The sequence below is a fragment of the Muntiacus reevesi genome, chromosome 13, assembly GCF_963930625.1.
Source record: "Muntiacus reevesi chromosome 13, mMunRee1.1, whole genome shotgun sequence".
Lineage (NCBI taxonomy): Eukaryota > Metazoa > Chordata > Mammalia > Artiodactyla > Cervidae > Muntiacus > Muntiacus reevesi.
In genome coordinates this window covers 42,275,813-42,296,601 of record NC_089261.1, presented here as the reverse complement: position 1 = coordinate 42,296,601, position 20,789 = coordinate 42,275,813, and the positions used below count along the sequence as shown (strand labels likewise).

At 36.2% G+C, this 20,789-nt stretch overlaps 1 protein-coding gene across 2 annotated transcripts in view; it reads right to left on the bottom strand.

Annotated features, from left to right (window-relative positions):
• Window positions 1–20,789, bottom strand: part of LARP1B (La ribonucleoprotein 1B) — a 130,435-nt gene that overhangs the window by 44,737 nt on the left and 64,909 nt on the right. For both annotated transcript variants that reach the window (XM_065903918.1, XM_065903919.1), the window contains exon 12: window positions 9,317–9,440. In XM_065903918.1, coding sequence (XP_065759990.1) covers window positions 9,317–9,440 — 124 coding nt within the window. The remainder of the gene's footprint in view (window positions 1–9,316; window positions 9,441–20,789) is intronic.

The following is a 20,789-nucleotide window of genomic DNA, read 5'->3' as shown; positions in this document are numbered from 1 at the left end:
AAAAAAAAGCTCAGCACTGTTAGTCATAATAAGACACTACTACACACCTAATAGAAAGGCAAAAATAATTTAAAACATTACAATACCACGTGCTGATGAAGACATGGAGCAATTTGAACCCTCATACATTACTGGTGGGGATGCAAAATGACATAGCCACTTTGGAAAACCATTAGACAGTTTCTTATAAAGTTAAACACACTTACCACATGACCCAGCAATTCCACTCCAAGTATTTACCCAACTGACATGAAAACTTATCGTTTTATCAAAACCTATAAGCAAATATTTATAGCATCTTTATTCACAATCACCAAACATTAAAAACAACCCACATGTTCTTCAACTAATGGTAAATTGCTTATATCCATGTGATGGAATATTACTTACCAATAAAAAGGACACACAAAATATAGGTGAATCTCAAATGCATTACAGTAAATAAAAGAAGACAGACACAAAGGGTTACACTCCATACAATTCCATTTATATGATATTCCGGTAAAGGCAAAATTAGGAGTAGAAAACAGAAAACAGGCTGCCAAAGGCTAGGCATGGGGTTGGCTACAAAGAGGCATAGGAGAATTTGAGTGGAGTAATAGAACTGTGCTGTAATTTGAGTAGGTGGTAATTGCAAGACTATGCATTTGTCAAAATTCCCAAATCTGTATATGCAAAAAGTGAAATTTACTGAATATAAATGATAGCTTATCTTTTAGAAAAAGAAATAAAAAAGACAATTCTGGATCCTTGTAAAGTGGAATGAAAGGAAACAGACAGATTAGGAGTTATTATAATTAACCAACGTAAAATGATGGTAGCTTTTGTGAGAATGATAGAGAAGATGAGAAGTGGTTAGGTTCTAGATATATTTTAAAGGATAATGGAAATAATCTGCCAAGGAATAAGAAATAAGAGGTTGAAAGAGAAAGGGATCAAAAATAACATCAGCATTTTTTTTTCCCCTGTACAACTAGAAAGATACAGTTAATATCATAGAGATGTGGAAGTCTGAGAGAATTCCTTGGAAAGGATTGGGAATTCAGACTTTCAATTTTCACCATATGAAGTTTGACATGTTTATAAAATATCCAAATGAAACTGTTGATATACAGTTATTTATTCAGAATATAGGATGGAGTCTGTACATAAAGATTTGATACTCAGGTTGGACACGACTGAAGCAACTCAGCAGCAGCAGCAGCATAAGGATGCCATTTAAAAACATGAAACTAAATGCTATTACCTGCAGAGTTATTGAGGATCAGAAAGAGAATTTGAAGAGTAAGTGCTAAAGCATTGAAAGCCTGGGGAAATGGGAAAGAAGCAGCAAATAAAAGACTCCATGAAGTTGAATGAGAACTAAGCAAACAGTGTCTAGGAAGAAGAATGTTTCAAGACAAAGAATGATTGATCCAATCCAATGCTGTCAGGAAAGATGATGATTGACTTGACCCGTCTTAAACACAGAGATCTCTAGAGGCACTATCTAAAGCTGATTTGGGGTGTGAGGGGCGGAAGCGTGTTTGGATCAGGTCTAGGGGATAAACAGGAGGATAGATATTAACGACAGTGAAAACAAAATACTTTTTTTTTTGGCCTCAAATTCTATTTTTTAAATCAACAGCAATTCTTTTTTATTACTATCAGTGTTTTACAGCATTTCCCATCTTTTCACCTTGCAATCTTTGTGTATACTTATGACACACAAACAGCATAGAGCTGAATATCCTTTATATCCAATCCATAACTGTCTTTCTAACCGAAAGTTAATCTATTCGACATTTCTTAGCAATATATTGGATTGATTTCTGTCTTCTTAATTTGTGCTTAATTTTATTTTTGTTCATATTTTTAAAAATTGGAGATTATAGCACACGAAGGTTTATACACACACACACAGACTTTAAAATACAGTTGATTTAGAAATGAAAATGAGAACATGAAACTAAGTATGGAAAAAATTCAAGCTTTCCAAAAACACTGTATTAAAAAAATATCTTTTGGTAAATATCTGAGACTTTACTTAAAGAGCATAATCATTTATACCCAGGTTGGTACCCACAAGCCCACCAAGGCCAAACCATAAATTTCAGATGCAGGCAAACAATTTGCAGACTCTCCAGATAGAATTCCTTCCGTTTCTCAGGAATTAAACACTGTATATATATTAAACACTATATATATATATATATATATATATATATATATATATAGTGAATGAAGCACAAGCTGGAATCAAGATTGCCGGAGAAATATCAATAACCTCAGATATGCAGATGACATCACCCTTAATGTCAGAAAACAAAGAAGAACGAAAGAGCCTCTTGATAAAAGTGAAAGAGGAAAGTGAAAGAGCTGGCTCAAAACTCAACATTCAGAAAACTAAGATCATGGCATCTGGTCCCATCACTTCATGGCAAATAGATGGGGAAACAATGGAAATAGTGACAGACTTTATTTGGGAGGGGCTCCAAAATCACTGCAGATGGTGACTGCAGTCATGAAATTAAAAGACGCTTGCTTCTTGGAAGAAAAGCTATGACAAACCTAGACAGCATGTTAAAAAGCAGAGACATTACTTTGCCAACAAAGGTTCATCTAGTAAAAGCTATGGTTTTTCTAGTGGTCATGTATGGATGTGAGAGTTGGACTATAAAGAAAGCTGAGCACCGAAGAATTGATGCTTTTGAACTGTGGTGTTGGAGAAGACTCTTGAGAGTCCCCTGGGCTGCATGGAGATCCAACCAGTCAATCCTAAAGGAAATCAGTTCTGAATATTCATTGGAAGGACTGATGCTGAAGCTGAAACTCCAATACTTTGGACACCTGATGCAAAGTACTGACTTATTGGAAAAGACCCTGATGCTGGGAAGGATTGAAGGTGGGAGGAGAAGGGGATGACAGAGGATGAGATGGTTGGATGGCATCACCGACTTGATGGACTTGAGTTTGGGTGAACTCCGGGAGTTGGTGATGGACAGGAAAGTCAGGTATGCTGCAGTTCAGGGGTCGCAAACTTGGACGTGACTGAGCAACTGAACTGAAACACTATTTTAAATTTTTAAAATTAATTCCCCTTGCTCTTTATGGTTTCTATAAGCTATCCAGGTATCCATGAATTTTATATAAGACTAAATTTAGTGAACTGATTTTTTTTTTACATCCTCTGCCTTTAAGATTAAACCACTTTGTCACAAATAGCTTTAGATCTTTTATTTTTCACTACTGCATATTTTTCCTTTATGTAAATATATGACATCTTATATTCTATCAATGGGTGCTTTTTAATTTTCATTTGTTTTTTATGTTATGAACAATGCTGCTACAAATGTTCTTTTTGGTAAGCATTTGCAAGAGTATCTCCTGAAGCGAAACTGTTGGCTTATAATATGGTATATCACTGTGGTTTTAATTGGCAAATCTCAGCAAAGTAAACAGTATGGTATCTTTTCATATTTATTGCCATATAATTTTTGTCTATGTGAAGTTCCACTCTGTTTCATTTACTACTTCTTCTACTGATGTTAATCTTTTTTCATATTGATTTATTCATATCTAAGTATAGTTGATGTACAATATTTTATTCATTTCAGGCATACAGCATGGTAACTCAACATATTTATGAATTTTATTCCATTTAAAGTTATTACAAAACAATGGCTATATTCCTATTTACTGTACATTATAATGTATAATGTAGCTTATCAATTTTATACATAAGCTTATCAATTTTATACATAGGAGTATGCTTTTCCTAGGGATTTCCCTATGGCTCAGATGGTAAGTAATCTGCCTGCAATAAAGGAGACCTGGGTTCAATCCCTGGGTCAGGAAGATCTCCTGGAGAAGGAAATGGCAACCCATTCCAGTATTCTTTCCTGGAGAATTCCATAGACAGAGGAGGCTGGCAGGCTATGTTCATGGCGTCGCAAAGAGTTGGACACAACTAAGCAACTTAACACACACACGTTTCTCCTAATCTCATACCCCTATCTCCCCTACCCCACTCCTTCCCTCTAATTCTTGTTACCTTTATGCACTGTAAAATTTATCTCTTTGGGACATAACAATTTAGGAATGTGCCCATGGTATGGTATTAAGTAAAATGAGTAACATGAAGAGTGACAGATATGATGCAATTAAAACTGCATATGGGAGAACATTTATTTTTTGGCAGTGGAAGATATTGATGATTGGCCAGATCACTGTCTTTAAAAGGGCTCCATTTTCAAATGAATAACATGTATTTTTGTAACTGTGAACCATATCCTCTATAGTTTTTTCCTTTTGAAAGTAGAGTGCTATACTTTTTCCTTTTGCACAGAGCAACACATTAGCCCAGTTAACAATAAAAATTACTGATATTATCAGGGGATTAGAGTGTAATCTGTAGTTTATTCCAAGACTTTGCATATATCTTTAATAGTTCTCATAGGATATAATCCAAGGTACCAAACCAAACAAAGATGCTAACATGAAATCTTTGTTTATTTAAAATGTGGTCACTTAGTCCTAAGCAGACATTTCTCCAAAGAAGACATACATATGACTAATAAACACGTGAAAAGCTGCTCAACACTGCTCAACATTAGAGAAATGCAAATCAAAACTACAATGAGGTATTGTCTCACACCAGTCAGAATGGCCATCATCAAAAAGTCTACAGACAATAAATGTTTGAGAGGGTGTGGAGAAAAGGAAACCCTCCTGCACTGTTGGTGGGAATGTAAATTGACACAACCACTATGGAGAATAGTATGGCGATTTCTTAAAAACGATGAATAAAACCAACACATGACCCAGCAATCCCACTCCTGAGCATATACCCTGAGGAAACCATAATTGGAAAAGACACATGTACCCCAATGTTCAGTGCAGCATTATTTACAATAGCTAGGACATGGAAGCAACCTAGATGTCCACTGACAGATGAATGAATAAAGAAGTTGTGGTACACATATACATAAGTGTATACTGGAATCTTATTCAGCTATAAAAAGGAACACGTTTGAGTCAGTTCTAATGAGGTGGATGAACCTAGAGCCTATTATACAGAGCAAAGTGAAAGACAAAGACAAATAAGGTATATTAATACATATATACAGAATCTAGAATGGCATCACTGACTCGATGGACATGGGTTTGAGTAAACTCCAGGAGTTGGTGATGGACAGGGAGGCCTGGCGTGCTGCGATTCATGGGGTCACAAAGAGTCGGACACAACTGAGTGGCTGAACTGAACTGAACTGAGAAAGATGGTACTGATGATCCTACTGCAGAGCAGCAAAGGAGATGCGGACACAAAGGACAGACTTTTGGACACAGTAGGGGAAGGAGAGGGTGGGATGATTTGAGAGAGTAGCATTGAAACACATGCATTAACCATATGTAAAAATAGATAGCTGTGGGAATTTGCTGTGTGATGCAGAGAACCCAGAGTCAGTGCTCTGTGACAACCTAAGAGGGGTGGGATGGGGGAAAAGGGTGGGAGGGAAGGGACATGTGTATACCCATGGCTAGTTCATGTTGACATATGGCAGAGACGCTCACAATATTGTAAAGTAATTATTATCCAATTAAAAATAAAACAAAAACGTGGTTACTTCTTTAACCATGAAAAAAATACACATGCTAACTCTGACTTCAATAATCACTTTAAATGACTTTGGGTCACTGAATTTTAAAACTGTATTGTATAGCATAGCATAATTTATTAAAAAGTTAAAAGTGGATTCCAGGAATTTAAATAAATAAATTAAATTAAATATACCTCATGGAACTTTAATTCTATGATGTAGGGAGGAGCATAAATTGTTAATTTTAATGTATTCAAATTAAACAACATGAAAAATCTTATAATTACTTTGAACATCCCTAGTGGAATACCCTAAAACATTTTTAAAGTTTTAAAGTATAAAGTTTTAAGTTAAAATTTTAAGTGTTTAAAGAACTTTAAAACAAGTAAGCTTCTTTTAGTATTTACAGTAATATTATTGTTATTCTTAAATTATTATAGGATAAACAATTCTGTTACTGTGCATAGGAATATTTTTTTTCATGTAAGTAAAAAGTGGTACAAATATAAAATCTAATAAATTAAAACCTTTAATCTTAAATGTGAACAAAAATTATCAACATAAACTCACAATGTAATTTTCCTTAAAAAAATTTCCAAGCTCTTTCAATGGAAAAGGCCTAGAAACAGTAAGCAACTCAATAGCAACTGGAATACTGACAAAGCTTAACATCAAGCCAGTTGGCAAATAAGGCAGTTAAGAATCCAACTCCATTATCACAAAACAAAGCAACGAAAGGTAGATAAAGTCAATAAACTGATAAACGGCACACGTATCAATAAGATGAGAGTATAATTCATCTAACATATTTAAGAGATCATAGTGATATTTTAATCAAAGTATAGTTGGTGCACATTATATAAGCTATAGATGTATAATATAGTGATTCACAATTTTTATAAAGATAATACTCCATTTATAATTAAAATAATATTGGCTATATTCCCCATATTATACACTATACCCTTGTTGCTTATATCACACATAATAGTTTGTACCTCTTAATCCCCTAACCTCATAATCTCCCCCATTCCCTCTCCCCACTGGAAACCACTAGTTTGTTCTCTGTATCTGTGAGTCTGTTTCTTTTTCTGTTATACTCACTAGTATGTTCTATTTTTTAGATTCCACATATAAGAAGTATCGTAGAGTATTTGTCTTTGTCTGATTTATTTCATGTAGTATAATGCCCTCCAGGTCTAACCATGTTGCTACAAATTGCAAAACTCTGTTCTTTTTTTATGGCTGAGTAGTCTGTCTATATGTACCATACCTTCTTTATTCATCTGTTGATGGACACTTAGGTTGCTATAGATTTGTAGTATAGTCTTAATTAGGGATTCTGATTCTTGCAACTGTTATTCTTTCTCAAGACTGCTTTGAGTCTTGAGAAATAATCATTTGGTACCTTTGGTGCTTCCAATTTATTCTAGTTCTGTGACAAATGTCATTTGGCATTTTTTTGTGGGGTGGGGGGCTGCACTTGGTCTTCATTGCTGTGCATGGGCTTTCTCTAGTTGTGAAGAGTGGGGGCTAATACTCTCCAGTTGAGGTGTGTGGGCGTGTCATTGTGGTGGCTTCTTTTGTTGTGGAGCACTGGCTGTAGGGTGCGAGGGCTTCAGGAGCTGTGGCTCATGGGCTCAGAAGTTGCAGCTTGTGGGTTCCAGAGATCAGGCTCATTAGTTGTAGCATAGTGGCTTAGTTGCCCCATAGCATGTGGAATCTTCCTGGACCAGGGATCAAAACCTGTGTCCCCTGCATTGGCAGGCAGATTCTTTACCACTAGAATACCACGGAAGTTTGTCATTGGTATTCTGATAGGGACTGCATTGAATCTGTTGATTGTCTTGGATAGTATGTTCACTTTAACAATATTAATGCTTCCAATCCAAGAACAAGGTATATCTCTCCATCTGTCTCTGTCATCTTCAATTTCTTTAATCAGTTTCTGACAGTTTTCCAAGTACAGGTCTTTCACCTCTGTAGGCAGGCTTATTCACAGTTATTTTACTATTTTTAATGTAATTGTAAATGGGACGGTTTCCTTAATTTCTCTTTCTGATAGTTTGTTGATAGTTTGCAACTGATATCTATATATATTACTTTTGTATCCTGCAACTCTACCAATTTATTGATGAGCTCTAATAGTTTTGATCATAGTGATAATTTTTAAGTAAAACAAAGAAACCAAAAAGACTCCTCATTGCTCACCAAAGAAGGATGTAGACAACCAGCTCATTACTTTGGAGACAGTAAACAAAAGCAAAGAATTAAGTATTTATTCCTTTTCCTGTTAGAACTCTAACTCAAGATAAAACAGTCAATTAACAGAAATTCTCTTTATAGGCGTAATCCACAAAATTAAGAAAGAATTATGAAAATAGAATTATCACTGTTTTAAGCCCCATGTGATCCAAAAGCTACAAGCAATGATTGCCAATAGCTAACACCAACAAAAAGAATCAAGTATTATGTGCCTCATGGTGTAGTTTTCAAAACAATATATGACATATTCTTGCAGAAATGTGAGCCTCAGTCTGTTCAAGCCTCTGTATCAAAATCACAATTAAAGAAAATTTAGGACCAGAAAATGGCTAGATGAAACCATGAGGATGCAATCAGCAAAATCCAGAATGTGAGATACTATACAGGGCAAACTATCTAGTTTCTACAACAATAAAGTTCAAGGGGAAAAAAAAAACCCAGTATGAACCTATATATTAAAAGAGACATATCAACATATTGCAATGCTTGGAACCATTATGGATCCCGATATTTTTTTTTTAAGTGAGGAATGAGAAAATTTGAACACCAACTATATATTTCATATTAAGGAATTTTACTAACAATTTTAGTATGATAATGGTACTGGGTTATTTATGTGTTAAAATAGATGTCCTTTTCTTTTTAATAACATACACAAACATACTTACAAATGAAAAAATATGAATGATTAGGAGTTTGCTTCAAAATAATTCAATGGGAGGTAAAGAGAATGAGTGGAGTCAAGATGAAATAAAATTGGCTACAAGATGATTAAGTAGCTAATGCATAGGTAGATAATGGGTATATGGTGTTTCATTATAGAATTTGCTCTATTTTTGCATATGTCTGAAGTTTTCCAAATTAAAAGTTTTTCTTTAATCTGCCTTCCAGAAAAACTATAATAAAATCAGTTACACTTGCCTGAAAATGTCAGATTCAATTTATGAATCTCCCAAATGTATTTACATTTTCACACAAAGATAAGGCCTTAAAGCAAAAGAATTATACTGATGGTATATTTTAAGAAATCAACAAGTCAGTGAAAAATTTTCCTTATATTGTGAAGAGAAGGATTCTCAGCAAACTTAGAATCAAGAAAGACACATAACAAACCAACCAATTCAGCTTACTTTTTAAGTAAGCATTTGGGTTTGAGCATGATCTGGTAATATAATAGACAACTCCTGGTTCACCTTTGTCATTGATTACCTGCCTGTTTACCAAGAGTAAGATGGGATTCCAACTATGTCCATTTACTACATGACTGTCTTACCAAATTTACAATCTGTATTTTTTTAAGTCTTTAAAATGTTCTTAAGTTCATCAAAGGATAAATAAAAGCTGAGTTTTAAAATTCTGGTCTTTTATCAGACACCTAAATGTTTTCCACAAATAACAAAGCAGCAAATTTTAAAAACAATTTAGAACTGCTTTAATATTATTGACACTTAAAGAAAAGCAGACTTACATACCTTGCCTGGACTGTGAAGCTGCTACAGGAACTTCTTGGTTTGGCTCAAAAGGAAGCTCAGGTGTTAGGTTTTCAAACTGGTCTTTACTAATGAGATTTAGCTTCTTAAAGTTCTCAACTTCTTGCTAAAGTAGAATGGAGGAATCTAATTACTAAACTGGCTAAGAGAGTAACCAACAGACAATAATTGATACCAATCTCAAAAAAATGAGTTTTAAAAACCGGAATTGATTGCAACAGAATAAGAAAGATGTTCCAATAAAGAATCTAGCATTATACTTAAAAATAATTAATATTCAGAGTCTAAAGGTGGCATCAAGAACCCTAAAATGTTATGAACATTTTATAATTAAAACACATTACAAGAACATACATTCTTATCATTAATTATTTATTGAGCATTGACACACAAGACCATTAAGGTATTATAGAGGTTACAAAGTAATCTAATACACGTTCCCTATCCTTAAGGAATTTATCAGTTAAAGAGAAAGAAGTGTACAAATAAAAATAATATTAGACAGTATATGAAAAGTGTAATATTTGGTATAAGAATTGAGATCATAAGGGAGGCATCACAGAGGAGATGAGACAAAAGAAGCTCCTTAAATGAGAATTTAGAGAAAGGGAAAAGAATCCTAAATTAGGTACTATGAGCACAGATGAGAAGCTTGGAATAAATAGTCATTTATTAGAAGATAATTCAATAAATGAGAGAATTTATTTAGAACCAGTGGCAAAAAGGCCTAATAAGTAAGTTGGAGAAAGCTAGTAGACCTTTAATACTAGTCCAAGAAGTTTCTACCTCATTTTCTAATAGAGGAAACATGTGATGAAAGATAAATCTAGATGGATCTGAAGATTCATTTCCAAACCCCTTTTATAAGCTTAGCAGCAAGGATGCTGAGTAGATCTAAGTTGTTAGCTCTAAGGAAGAATGGGCCCATCCATGTCCCTAGGCGCCCTTCTAATTTTTGTTAGATAATTACTTAGATTTCCCCTGCCCTGAACTACAAATATGCAAAACATTACAAAGGTAGAGGCCATTCTCTACTGGAAGGTTATTTTGTCATAGTGCATGAAGACTATCCAAACCTGCCCAAAGCCGCAGGGGGAGGAGGAAAAGATTTTGAGGGGCTGCTTATATTGTATTACATCTGGTTATTTTCCCCAATAAACCCTATATCATGTCTACATCACTCAGTGCTAATATGTCTATAAACTTTTACAGCGTAACATCTAAAAAGAATGGACACAGGTAAAAGACAAAATTATTTGTCTGATGAATCAAATTAAACAGCATCATTACAAAATAGTTGTGACATCTTGCTCTTAACAGCTAACAAAACCACCTTTTCCTTCTGTCTTCAAATATGAATAGCTAAAAAAAAAAAAAATATGAATAGCTTCTTGCCAGTTCACACCATATGAGATCCAGTTAGCCTTTCAAAATAGTATCTATCTTTTTTCCATGAAAATGTCTTAAATGATTACTTCCCCCATACCAAAATTACTTTCCCAAAAGTCTTCAAGAAACTCTTCAAGCTAATTCAAAGTCTTTACTCTTCACTGGCCCTTATCTTGCTACAGAGCTTGCTATTAGCAACTCTCACTTCAGTGAACATTTATTGTATGCTTCTCACATGCCATTAATGAATAAAAACAGTTCTATTCTGATAGGAACACAAATTATATGTTTCTATTTAGTTTTTAATTTTTAAAATTAACTAAGGTATAACACACCCAAATTTATATATACATATACACATTATTGAGGACATAAATCATAAGTTTATATCTCAATGAGGGGTCAAAAGTGAATGAACCTGTGGGACCACCATTTGGGTAAAGATATAACTAAGCACCCTAGAAGTACCCTTCATGCACCTTCCTCTTACTACCCTCTTTCTTCCTAAAGGTAACCAATACTCTGACTTTAATTTTATAGATTCATTTGCCTGTCTTTCAATTTTATAAAAAAGCAGTAACATATGGTTTCTTTTACACGAAAATATCTTTATGAGATTCATTATAGTTTGTGACTCTACACCAGAGATCAGCAAACTAAAGCCCCTAAAAGCCAAAGTTTGTTTTTGTTAAGTAGTTTTATTGGAACACAACCACACCTATTTGTTTACATACTGCATATGGCTGGCTCCAGAGCTACAACTGCATATGGTTGAATAGTTGCCATAGTCAATGTATGACACACCACGCCTGAAATATTTACTACATAGCTCTTCATAGAAAAAGCTTATCCTTCCTTGCAATAATCAAACCTGGTTTTTAAAAAATCCATTCTACTGCTGATGAGCATTCAGGTCCTTTTCAGACTATAGTCATTATAAAAAATGTTACCATAACTATGTTTTTACAGGACACTTACTTTGGTCAACAGACATATTTTTTCCCTCTTTAAGAAAAAATTCTTATAGGCATATAGTTGATTTACAATGTTGTATTACTTTCAGGTGTACAATAAGTGAATCAGTTACACATATATTCACTTTTTAAAGATTCTCTTCCCATTTAGATCATTATAGAGTATTGAGTAGAGTTTCCTATGCTATACATCAGGTTATTATTAATTATCTGTTTTATACATAGTAATCTGTACATGTCAGTCCCAATCTCCCGGTTTATCTCTCCCCCTGCCCTATCCCCTGGTAACCATAAGTTTGTTTTCTATATCTGGGACTCTTAAAATAGAGCTTTCTTTCTTCTCTCTCTCTCTCTTCTTTTTGGCTGCATAACATGGCATGCGGGATCTTAGTTCCCAGATCAGGGATTAAATCCACGCCTCCTGCAGAAGTGTGGAGTCTTAACCACTGGACCACCAGGTTAGTCTCTTTCTCTTTCTTTTAAACTGAAGTATAATTGACATTTATTTTGTGATTGTGAGAGCTGGACCATAAAGAAGGCAGGGCACTGAAGAACTGATGCCTTCGAACTGTGGTGCTGGAGAAGACTCCTGAGAGTCCCCTAGGTTGCAAGGAGATCAAACCAGTCAATCTTAAGGTAAACTTACCCTGAATACTCATTAGAAGGACTGATGCTAAAGCTGAAGCTCCAGTATTTTGGTCACCTGATGCAAGCGACCAACTCATTGGAAAAGTCCCTGATGCTGGGAATGACTGAGGCCAGAAAGAGAAGAGGGCATCAGAGGATGAGATAGCTGGATGGCATCACTGATGCAATGGACATGAAGTTGGGCAAACTCTGGAAGATGGTGGATAGGAAGGTCTGGCATGCTACAGTCCATGGGGTTGCAAAGAGTCCGACACAACTGGGTGACTGAACAACAACAATAATTGACATATAATATTCTATGTTATGAGGGCTATCCCCAGGGGCTCAACAGTAAAGAATCTGCCTGCAATGCAAGAGACTTGCAGGATATGCCAGTTCCATTCCTGGGTTGGGAAGATCCCCTGGAGTAGGAAGTGGAAACCCACTCCAGTATTCTTGCCTGGAGAGTCCCATCGACAGAGGGGCCTGGTGGGCTAGAGTCCATGGGGCTACAAAGAGTCGGATACAACTGAGCAACTAAACAACAGCAAGAACGATTCTAAGTGACAGGGGTACAACATAACGGTGCACAATTTTTAAAGGTTATATTCCATTTATAGTTATTATAAAACTTGGTTATATTCCTTGGGTATGTACAACATATCCTTATATCCTTATCCTATACTCAACAGTTTGTACTTCTTACTAACCCACCTCTATATTGCCTATCCCTCCTTTCCTCTCATGCTGGTAACCACTAGTTCGTTCTCTATATCTGTGAGAATGTTTCTTTTTTGTTATATTCTCTAGTTCGCTGTGTTTTTTAGATTCCACATATAAATGAGATCATATTTTCTCTGACTTACTTTGTTCAGCATAATTCTAAGTCCATCCACATTGCCGCGAATGGCAAAATTTTGCTCTTTTTGTGGCTGAATAGTATTCCACTGTGTCTGTGTGTGCACATAAACACAAAAATACATACACCACATCTTCTTTATCCACTCATCTGTTGATGCACATTTTGGATGCTTCCATATTTTGGCAATTGTAAATATTGCTGCTATGAACATTGGGGGGGTGTGTATCTTGTTAAATTAAGTGTTTTTGTTGTTTTCTCAGATATACACCCAGGACTGGAACTGTTGGGTCACATGGTGCTTCTACTTTTAGATTTTTGAGAAACCTCCATACTGCTTTCCACAGTGACTGCACCAATCTACATTCCAACCAACAGCGTAGGAGGATTCCCTTTTCTCCATACCCTCGCCAACATTTGTTATTTGTGTTCTTTTGGATGAGAGTCATTTTGACAGATGTGAGGTGATATCTCATTGTGGTTTTGATTTGCATTCCCCTGATGATTAATCATGCTGAGCATCTTTTCATGTGCCTGTTGGCCACCTCTCCTCTTGGGAAAAATGTCTATTCAGTTCTTTGACCCATATTTTAATCTTTTTTGTTTGTTTTTGATATTGAGTTGTATGAGCTGTTTATACATGCTGGATAGTAACCCTTTACTGGTCATATAATTTGCAAATTCTCTCAGTCGGTAGAGAGGTTGCCATTTCCTTTTGCTGATGATTTCCTTTGCTGTGCAAAATTTTTTTAAGTTTAATTAGGTTACATTTGTTTATTTTTTGCTTTTATTCCCTTTACTTTAGGAGACAGACCCCCCCCAAATATTCCTGTGATTTATGACAGCAGACATGGCATACATTTTTACTGAGTATTTACTAGGAGTGGAATTGCTGAATTAGGCGGTACACTTCAACTTTAGTAGAAACTGGCAAATATGTTTTCATAGTGGTTGTGCCTATTTGTATTCCAACTAGCAATATATAAGTTCATATTGCTCTACATCCTCATCAACCCTTTGGATTATCAGTTTTTAAAAATTTAGTCCTTTTGAAAATGATGAAACTATGGATATAAACATTCTGAATGGACCTCAAGGGCATTATGATTGAAGAAAATGTCAGTCTCAAAGGGTAACATGCTATAAGGTTCCATTTATATAACATTCTCAAAATGACAACATTGCAGAGATAGAGAACAGATTAGTGGCTACCAAGGATTAGGAAAAGCAGAAGGGAGGCAGATGGGTGTAAATTTAATAGCAGAAGGAACATAACTGGCTATTATTGAATATTTGTTGAAAAAAATAAACGCTATCCCTTTGGTTCAGCTCTTCATTTCATCCCTGGATTACAACTAATGAATTGTAATTCATCCTCTGCCCTCCCCTACTCTGACCTAAGCTAATGCCTCTGTGAGATTAAAACCTTATTAAACCATATTTTGATCATACTACTTTTCTTTATAAGAAGTGCAATCACTCCTTATTCTAAATTTCTACATAGCTTTTAAGACACTTCACAATCTGCTCCCAAACCCATCTACCCAAATAATCTGTGGCTTCAGTACATTAAAACAGTATTGATATTTAACTTATAGAAATTTGATTTTACTTGTTCAACAACAAAAACTTTTTTCAAGTTATTTTTTAACGCAACAACGATTCTACTCAAAGAACATATGCAGGCACTGGAGAACTTAAGCCCTAAAATGTTACCTCACATAAAGAAAAACACAACAAAAGGATATATATATTTCAATAATGTCTTGACCATGAAAAGATAGTGTCCAGGGAATAACCTGGTGGTTCAGTGGTTAGGATTCTGCATTTCCATTGCTGGGAGCGCTGGTTGGATCCTTGGTTGGGGACATACTACAAGCCATGCAGTGCAGCCAAAAAAAGGATTAAAAGGTAAAGTGTCCATTCAGACAAGTATAGTTTCACTGAGCACCATCACCATGTTTTTTTAAAAAAAAGTTGAGAACCACAGAGAAACACTAACTAAATCTAAAAATCAGCTCTTAAGAAAAAGATGACCATGAACAGAAAAAGCCACCAAGTTAGAATCTTCATAAATTTGCTCAAGTGCTTCCAACAGTGAAACACTTGAGTATTTTATAAATATGATCCTGCTACATTATCACACACATAGTAAGTTTACATATGCATATTATGATATGAGGTTGTGCTTAAAACCATATACATACTTTACGACTGGTTAAAGGGAATTTTAAGGGTATTTTGGCCATACTCAATTTTCACCTTAAAAAGGACTACAGAACCAACTCCCAAATAATTTTTTACTTCACTGCATTAGAGAAGACACAGTTATGTCTTCTTAGGCCAATCAATGTTGAGCAACTTTTCTTTACTCAAGAAAGTCATTTAAAAATTACAAACTATATTTTTCATAAATTTTCTTTTATCACAATATTAAAAAGTACATCTGTGTTATACACCACTGCAATTCCATCAAAGAAGGAATAGGTCAGAATTTTATGTGTAGAATTTTATAAACTACATATTAAATTGCAATAGCTAACTTTAACATTATCTTTGAAGGAGATACTTTAGAAACGGATTTGCTTTTCATTTATTGACATATATTATTTTAGTGTTCTTGGTCATTCTTCAATCCACTTTTTTAAAACACAAGATTTTAATCATCACTGTTCTTAGCAATAATCACAAGGTTTTAACATTTTCTTAAGAGATAGTTCACCCATTTCCAGCACCAGTGGCTAACTTTCCCAGCAGGACTACCTATTCTGTTTTGATTTTGTACATTTCCAAATACTGTCTAAAAACCAAGACTAAGCTCTTGCCTGCATCAAGGGATGAAAAGTTTGACAGAAGTTATAAAGGGGCAAAATTCAACCACTGTTTTAGCAGTTGTAAAAACATTTCTCTGCCACAGAAACCTGAAAAGGAAATCAAGCAGAGTTCCAGGAAAAGGCAAGATATGAGTCACCTGTAGGGCTGACTAGTCCACACCTTAAACTGAACATACAAAAGAGGTTCCTAGTCCAAGTTCAACAAACGGGAAACATAAAGGACCTTGGGCCTGTAAATGCCATGACAGCGGGGACTTTTTATTTAACTTAACACGGTCTACAAATGCCTACCACTATACTTGACACCTCACAGGTACTCAGATATCTGTAATGAGTGAACAAATGAATGGATGATTGAATGAAAAACAAGACAGAAACTGAAGTCAAGAAGAATGAGTTCCACAGACTTAGGGAATAAACTAGTTGCTAGGGGGGAAGGACGGGGGAAGGGATAGTAAGGGAGTTTGGGATGGGCATCTACACACTGCTATATTTAGAATGGATAACCAACAAGGACCTACTGCATAGCACAAGGAACTGTGCTCAATGCTATGTGGCAGCTTGCGTGAGAGGGGAGCCTGAGGAAGAAAGGATACATGTATATGTATGACAGAGTCCTTTTGCTGTCCACCTGAAACTATCACAATATTTTAATCAACTATACTCCAATAAAAAGTTTTAAAAAAGTATACTGTATGGTAACATTTAGATAAAGTTCAAAACCAGGCCAAAGGGGAAAAAAAAGATGGCTGTAACAATTTAATCTAGCACCAACTGTAGTATCTCAGTTCCTATTGCACCATTCTTTACAAAGACTGAATTCTGTCAGACTAACTTTATGATGTAAGAGTTATATCTTTTGCTTCTTCATATGATAGAGGAGCTCATATAAGCCTATTTCTCCCAATGAAAATAACTGAAAACTGATATGACTCCCTAAGACATATCAAAAAATTGCTGCAGTGAAACTGAGCTAAAGACATACTTTATTGGCTAAAGGCCAATAGTGTTGGAAGTGGAGAAGGGAATAGCAACCCACTCCAGTATTCTTGCCTGGAGAATCCCAGGGACAGAGGAGCCTGGTGGGCTGCTGTCTGTGGGGTCGCACAGTCGGACATGACTGATGCGACTTAGCAGCAACAGTGTTGGAAGATGATTACATATAGACCCAATTGAGAATGGAGACCCCTTGTTAACCACTCATCAATACCCAAGGGATCCAGCTGAGATACACTTTAAAATTGGGCCATGCTCTACAGTAAGACCCATACCCTATAATAAGACTTACTCTAGATTCTCTAGCCCAGTACTCTTGCCTGGGAAATCCCATGGACGGAGGAGCCTGGTAGGCTGCAGTCCATGGGGTCGCTAGAAGTCGGACACGACGGAGTGACTTCACTTTCCCTTTTCACTTTCATGCATTGGAGAAGGAAATGGCAACCCACTCCAGTATTCTTGCCTGGAGAATCCCAGGGACGGGGGGAGCCTGGTGGGCTGCCGTCTATGGGGTCGCACAGGGTTGGACATGACTGAAGCGACTTAGCAGCAGCAGCAGATTCTCTAGCAGAGGTGTAACCCAATACTCGACAAGATGTTGAGGGGGCAAAGAGTTTAGAGGTTAAATTCTATCAAGTTAGAGGTTTTTCACAGATCTGATCTAACAAAGAGTAAAATCAAGCCAACAAAATTTTAAGTTGGGCAGCCAATAAGACGAAAGAATCAACATTCCTCAGAGAAAGATGACAATGTATAATCTCTACAGTATAAACATAATATCTATAATGTCTAGTAGAAAGACATTTCTCATTTAATATCTAAAATGTAAAAAGAAACAGGCAATTGTAACACACAGTCAAGAAAATAACAGTCAATAGAAATTGTCTTCCAGATATTTCAAATGTTGGATTTTACAATAGGGACTTAGCTACTATAAAGTTATGTTTGAGGCACAAAAGGAAAAGATGATCTTAATGAGTGACGAGATAGGGAATTCCACCTAAAAAAGTAAGACTACAACAAAAATGAAGCAGGGCAAAGGCCAATAGAGAACACACTGGTCACAGCAAACACCCTCTTCCAACAACACAAGAGAAGACTCTACACATGGACATCACCAGATGGTCAACACCGAAATCAGACTGATTATATTCTTTGCAACCAAAGATGGAGAAGTGCTATACAGTCAGCAAAAACAAGACTGGGAGCTGACTGTGGCACAGACCAAGAACTCTTTATTGCCAAATTCAGACTTAAATTGAAGAAAGTAGGGAAAACCACTAGGCCATTCAAGTATGACCTAAATCAAATCCCTTATGATTATGCAGTGGAAGCGAAAATAGATTCAAGGGATTAGATCTGTTAGACAGAGTACCTGAAGAGCTATGAATGGAGGTTCATTACACTGTACAGGAGACAGGGAACAAGACCATCCCCGAGGGGGGAAAAAATGCAAAAAGGCAAAATGTTTGTCTGAGGAGGCCATACAGATAGCTGCAAATAGAAGAGAAGTGAAAAGGCAAAGGAGAAAAGGAAAAATATACCCATCTGAATGCAATTCTTTGGAATAGCAAGGAGAGATAGGAAAGCCTTTCTCAGTGATCAATGCAAAGAAATAGAGGAAAACAATAGAATGCAAAAGACTAGAGATCTCTACAAGAAAATCAGAGATACCAAAGTAACATTTCATGCAAAGATGGGCACAATAAAGGACAGAAATGGTATGGACCTGACAGAAGCAGAAGATATTAAGAAGAGGTGGCAAGAATACACAAAAGAACCATACAAAAAAGATTTTCATGACCAGATGATCACGATGGTGTGTTCACTTAGAGCCAGACATCCTAGAATGTGAAGTCAGGTGGGCCTTAGGAAGCATCATTACGATCAAAGCTAGTGGAAGTGATGGAATTCCAGTTGAGCTATTTCAAAGTCTAAAAGATGATACTGTGAAAGTGCTGCACTCAATATGCCAGCAAATTTGGAAAACTCAGCAGTGGCCACAGGACTGGAAAAGGTCAGTTTTCATTCCAATCCCAAAGAAAGGCAATGCCAAAGAATGTTCAAACTACCACACAATCACACTCATCTCACATGCTAGCAAAGTAATGCTCAAAACTCTCCAAGCCAGGCTTCAACAGTACGTGAACCATGAACTTCCAGATGTTCAAGCTGGTTTTAGAAAAGGCAGAGGAACCAGAGATCAAATTGCCAACATCTGTTGGATCATCAAAAAAGCAAGAGACTCCAAGAAAAATATCTATTTCTGCTTTATTGACTATGCCAAAGCCTTTGACTGTGTGGACCACAACAAACTGTGGAAAATTCTGAAAGAGATGGGAATACCAGACCATCTGACCTGCCTCCTGAGAAATCTGTATGCAGATCAGGAAGCAACAGTTCGAACTGGACATGGAAAAACAGACTGGTTCCAAATCGGGAAAGGAGTACATATAGGCTGTATATTGTCACCATGCTTATTTAACTTATATGCAGAGTACATCATGAGAAACACTGAGCTGGATGAAGGACAAGCTGAAATCAAGACTGCTGGGAGAAATATCAATAACCTCAGATATGCAGATGACACCACCCTTATGGCAGAAAGTGAAGAAGAACTAAAGAGCCTCTCAATGAAAGTGAAAGAGGAGAGTGAAAAAGTTGACTTAAAACTCAACATTCAGAAAACTAAGATCATGGCATCAGGTCCCATCACTTCATGGCATATAGATGGGGAAACACTGAGAGACTTTATTTTTTTGGGCTCCAAAATCACTGCAGATGGTGACTGCAGTCATGAAATTAAAAGATGCTTGCTCCTTGGAAGAAAAGTTATGACCAACCTAGACAGCATGTTAAAAAGCAGAGACATTACTTTGCCTACAAAAGTCTGTCTAGTACAATCTATGGTTTTTCCAGTAGTCATGTATGGATGTGAGAGTTGGATTGTAAAGAAAGCTGAGCGCCAAAGAATTGATACTTTTGAACTATGGTGCTGGAGAAGACTCTTGAGAGTCCCTTGGACTGCAAGGAGATCCAACCAGTCCATCCCTAATGGAAATCAGCCCTGACTATTCATTGGAAGGACTGATGTTGAAGGTGAAACTCCAAATACTTGGGCCACCTGATGTGAAGAGCTGACTTGAGGGAAAAGACCCTGATGCTGGGAAAGATTGAAGGCGAGAGGAGAAGGGGAAGACAGAGGATGAGATGGTTGGATGGCATCACTGACTCGGAGACATGAGTTTGCGTAGACTCTAGGATTTGGCGATGGACAGAGAGGCCTGGCCTACTATAGTCCTTGGGGTCGCAAAGAGTCGGACAGGACTGAGCGACTGAAATGAACTGACAACAAAATATAAACTATATAACTGAAAGCTTCGTGCTTGAATGTGCTTAAGAATAGAACAAAGATGGCATTAATTAAAATGAAGACAGATTTGCAGAACAATTTAATCTATAAAACAGACAAAATATATGTAAGAAAACAGAAAAAAAACTTCAGGAGTCTGTGAAACTACTGAATGGTGTAACATACACATAATAAAAATTCCCAAATAAAAACAGTAAGATTAAAAGTACAAAGTAACAACAGCTGAAATTTCCCCAGTTTTGAAGAAAAGCATCAAATTATTAGTCCACGAATTTCAGTTATCCTGAAATTGGATAAATTCAAAGAAAATCACTCTGAAACACATCACAGCAAAACTGCTGAAATATCAGTAGTAAAGGAGAAATCTTGAAAGTAGCCAGGGACAGAGGATGAGGGGAGGACA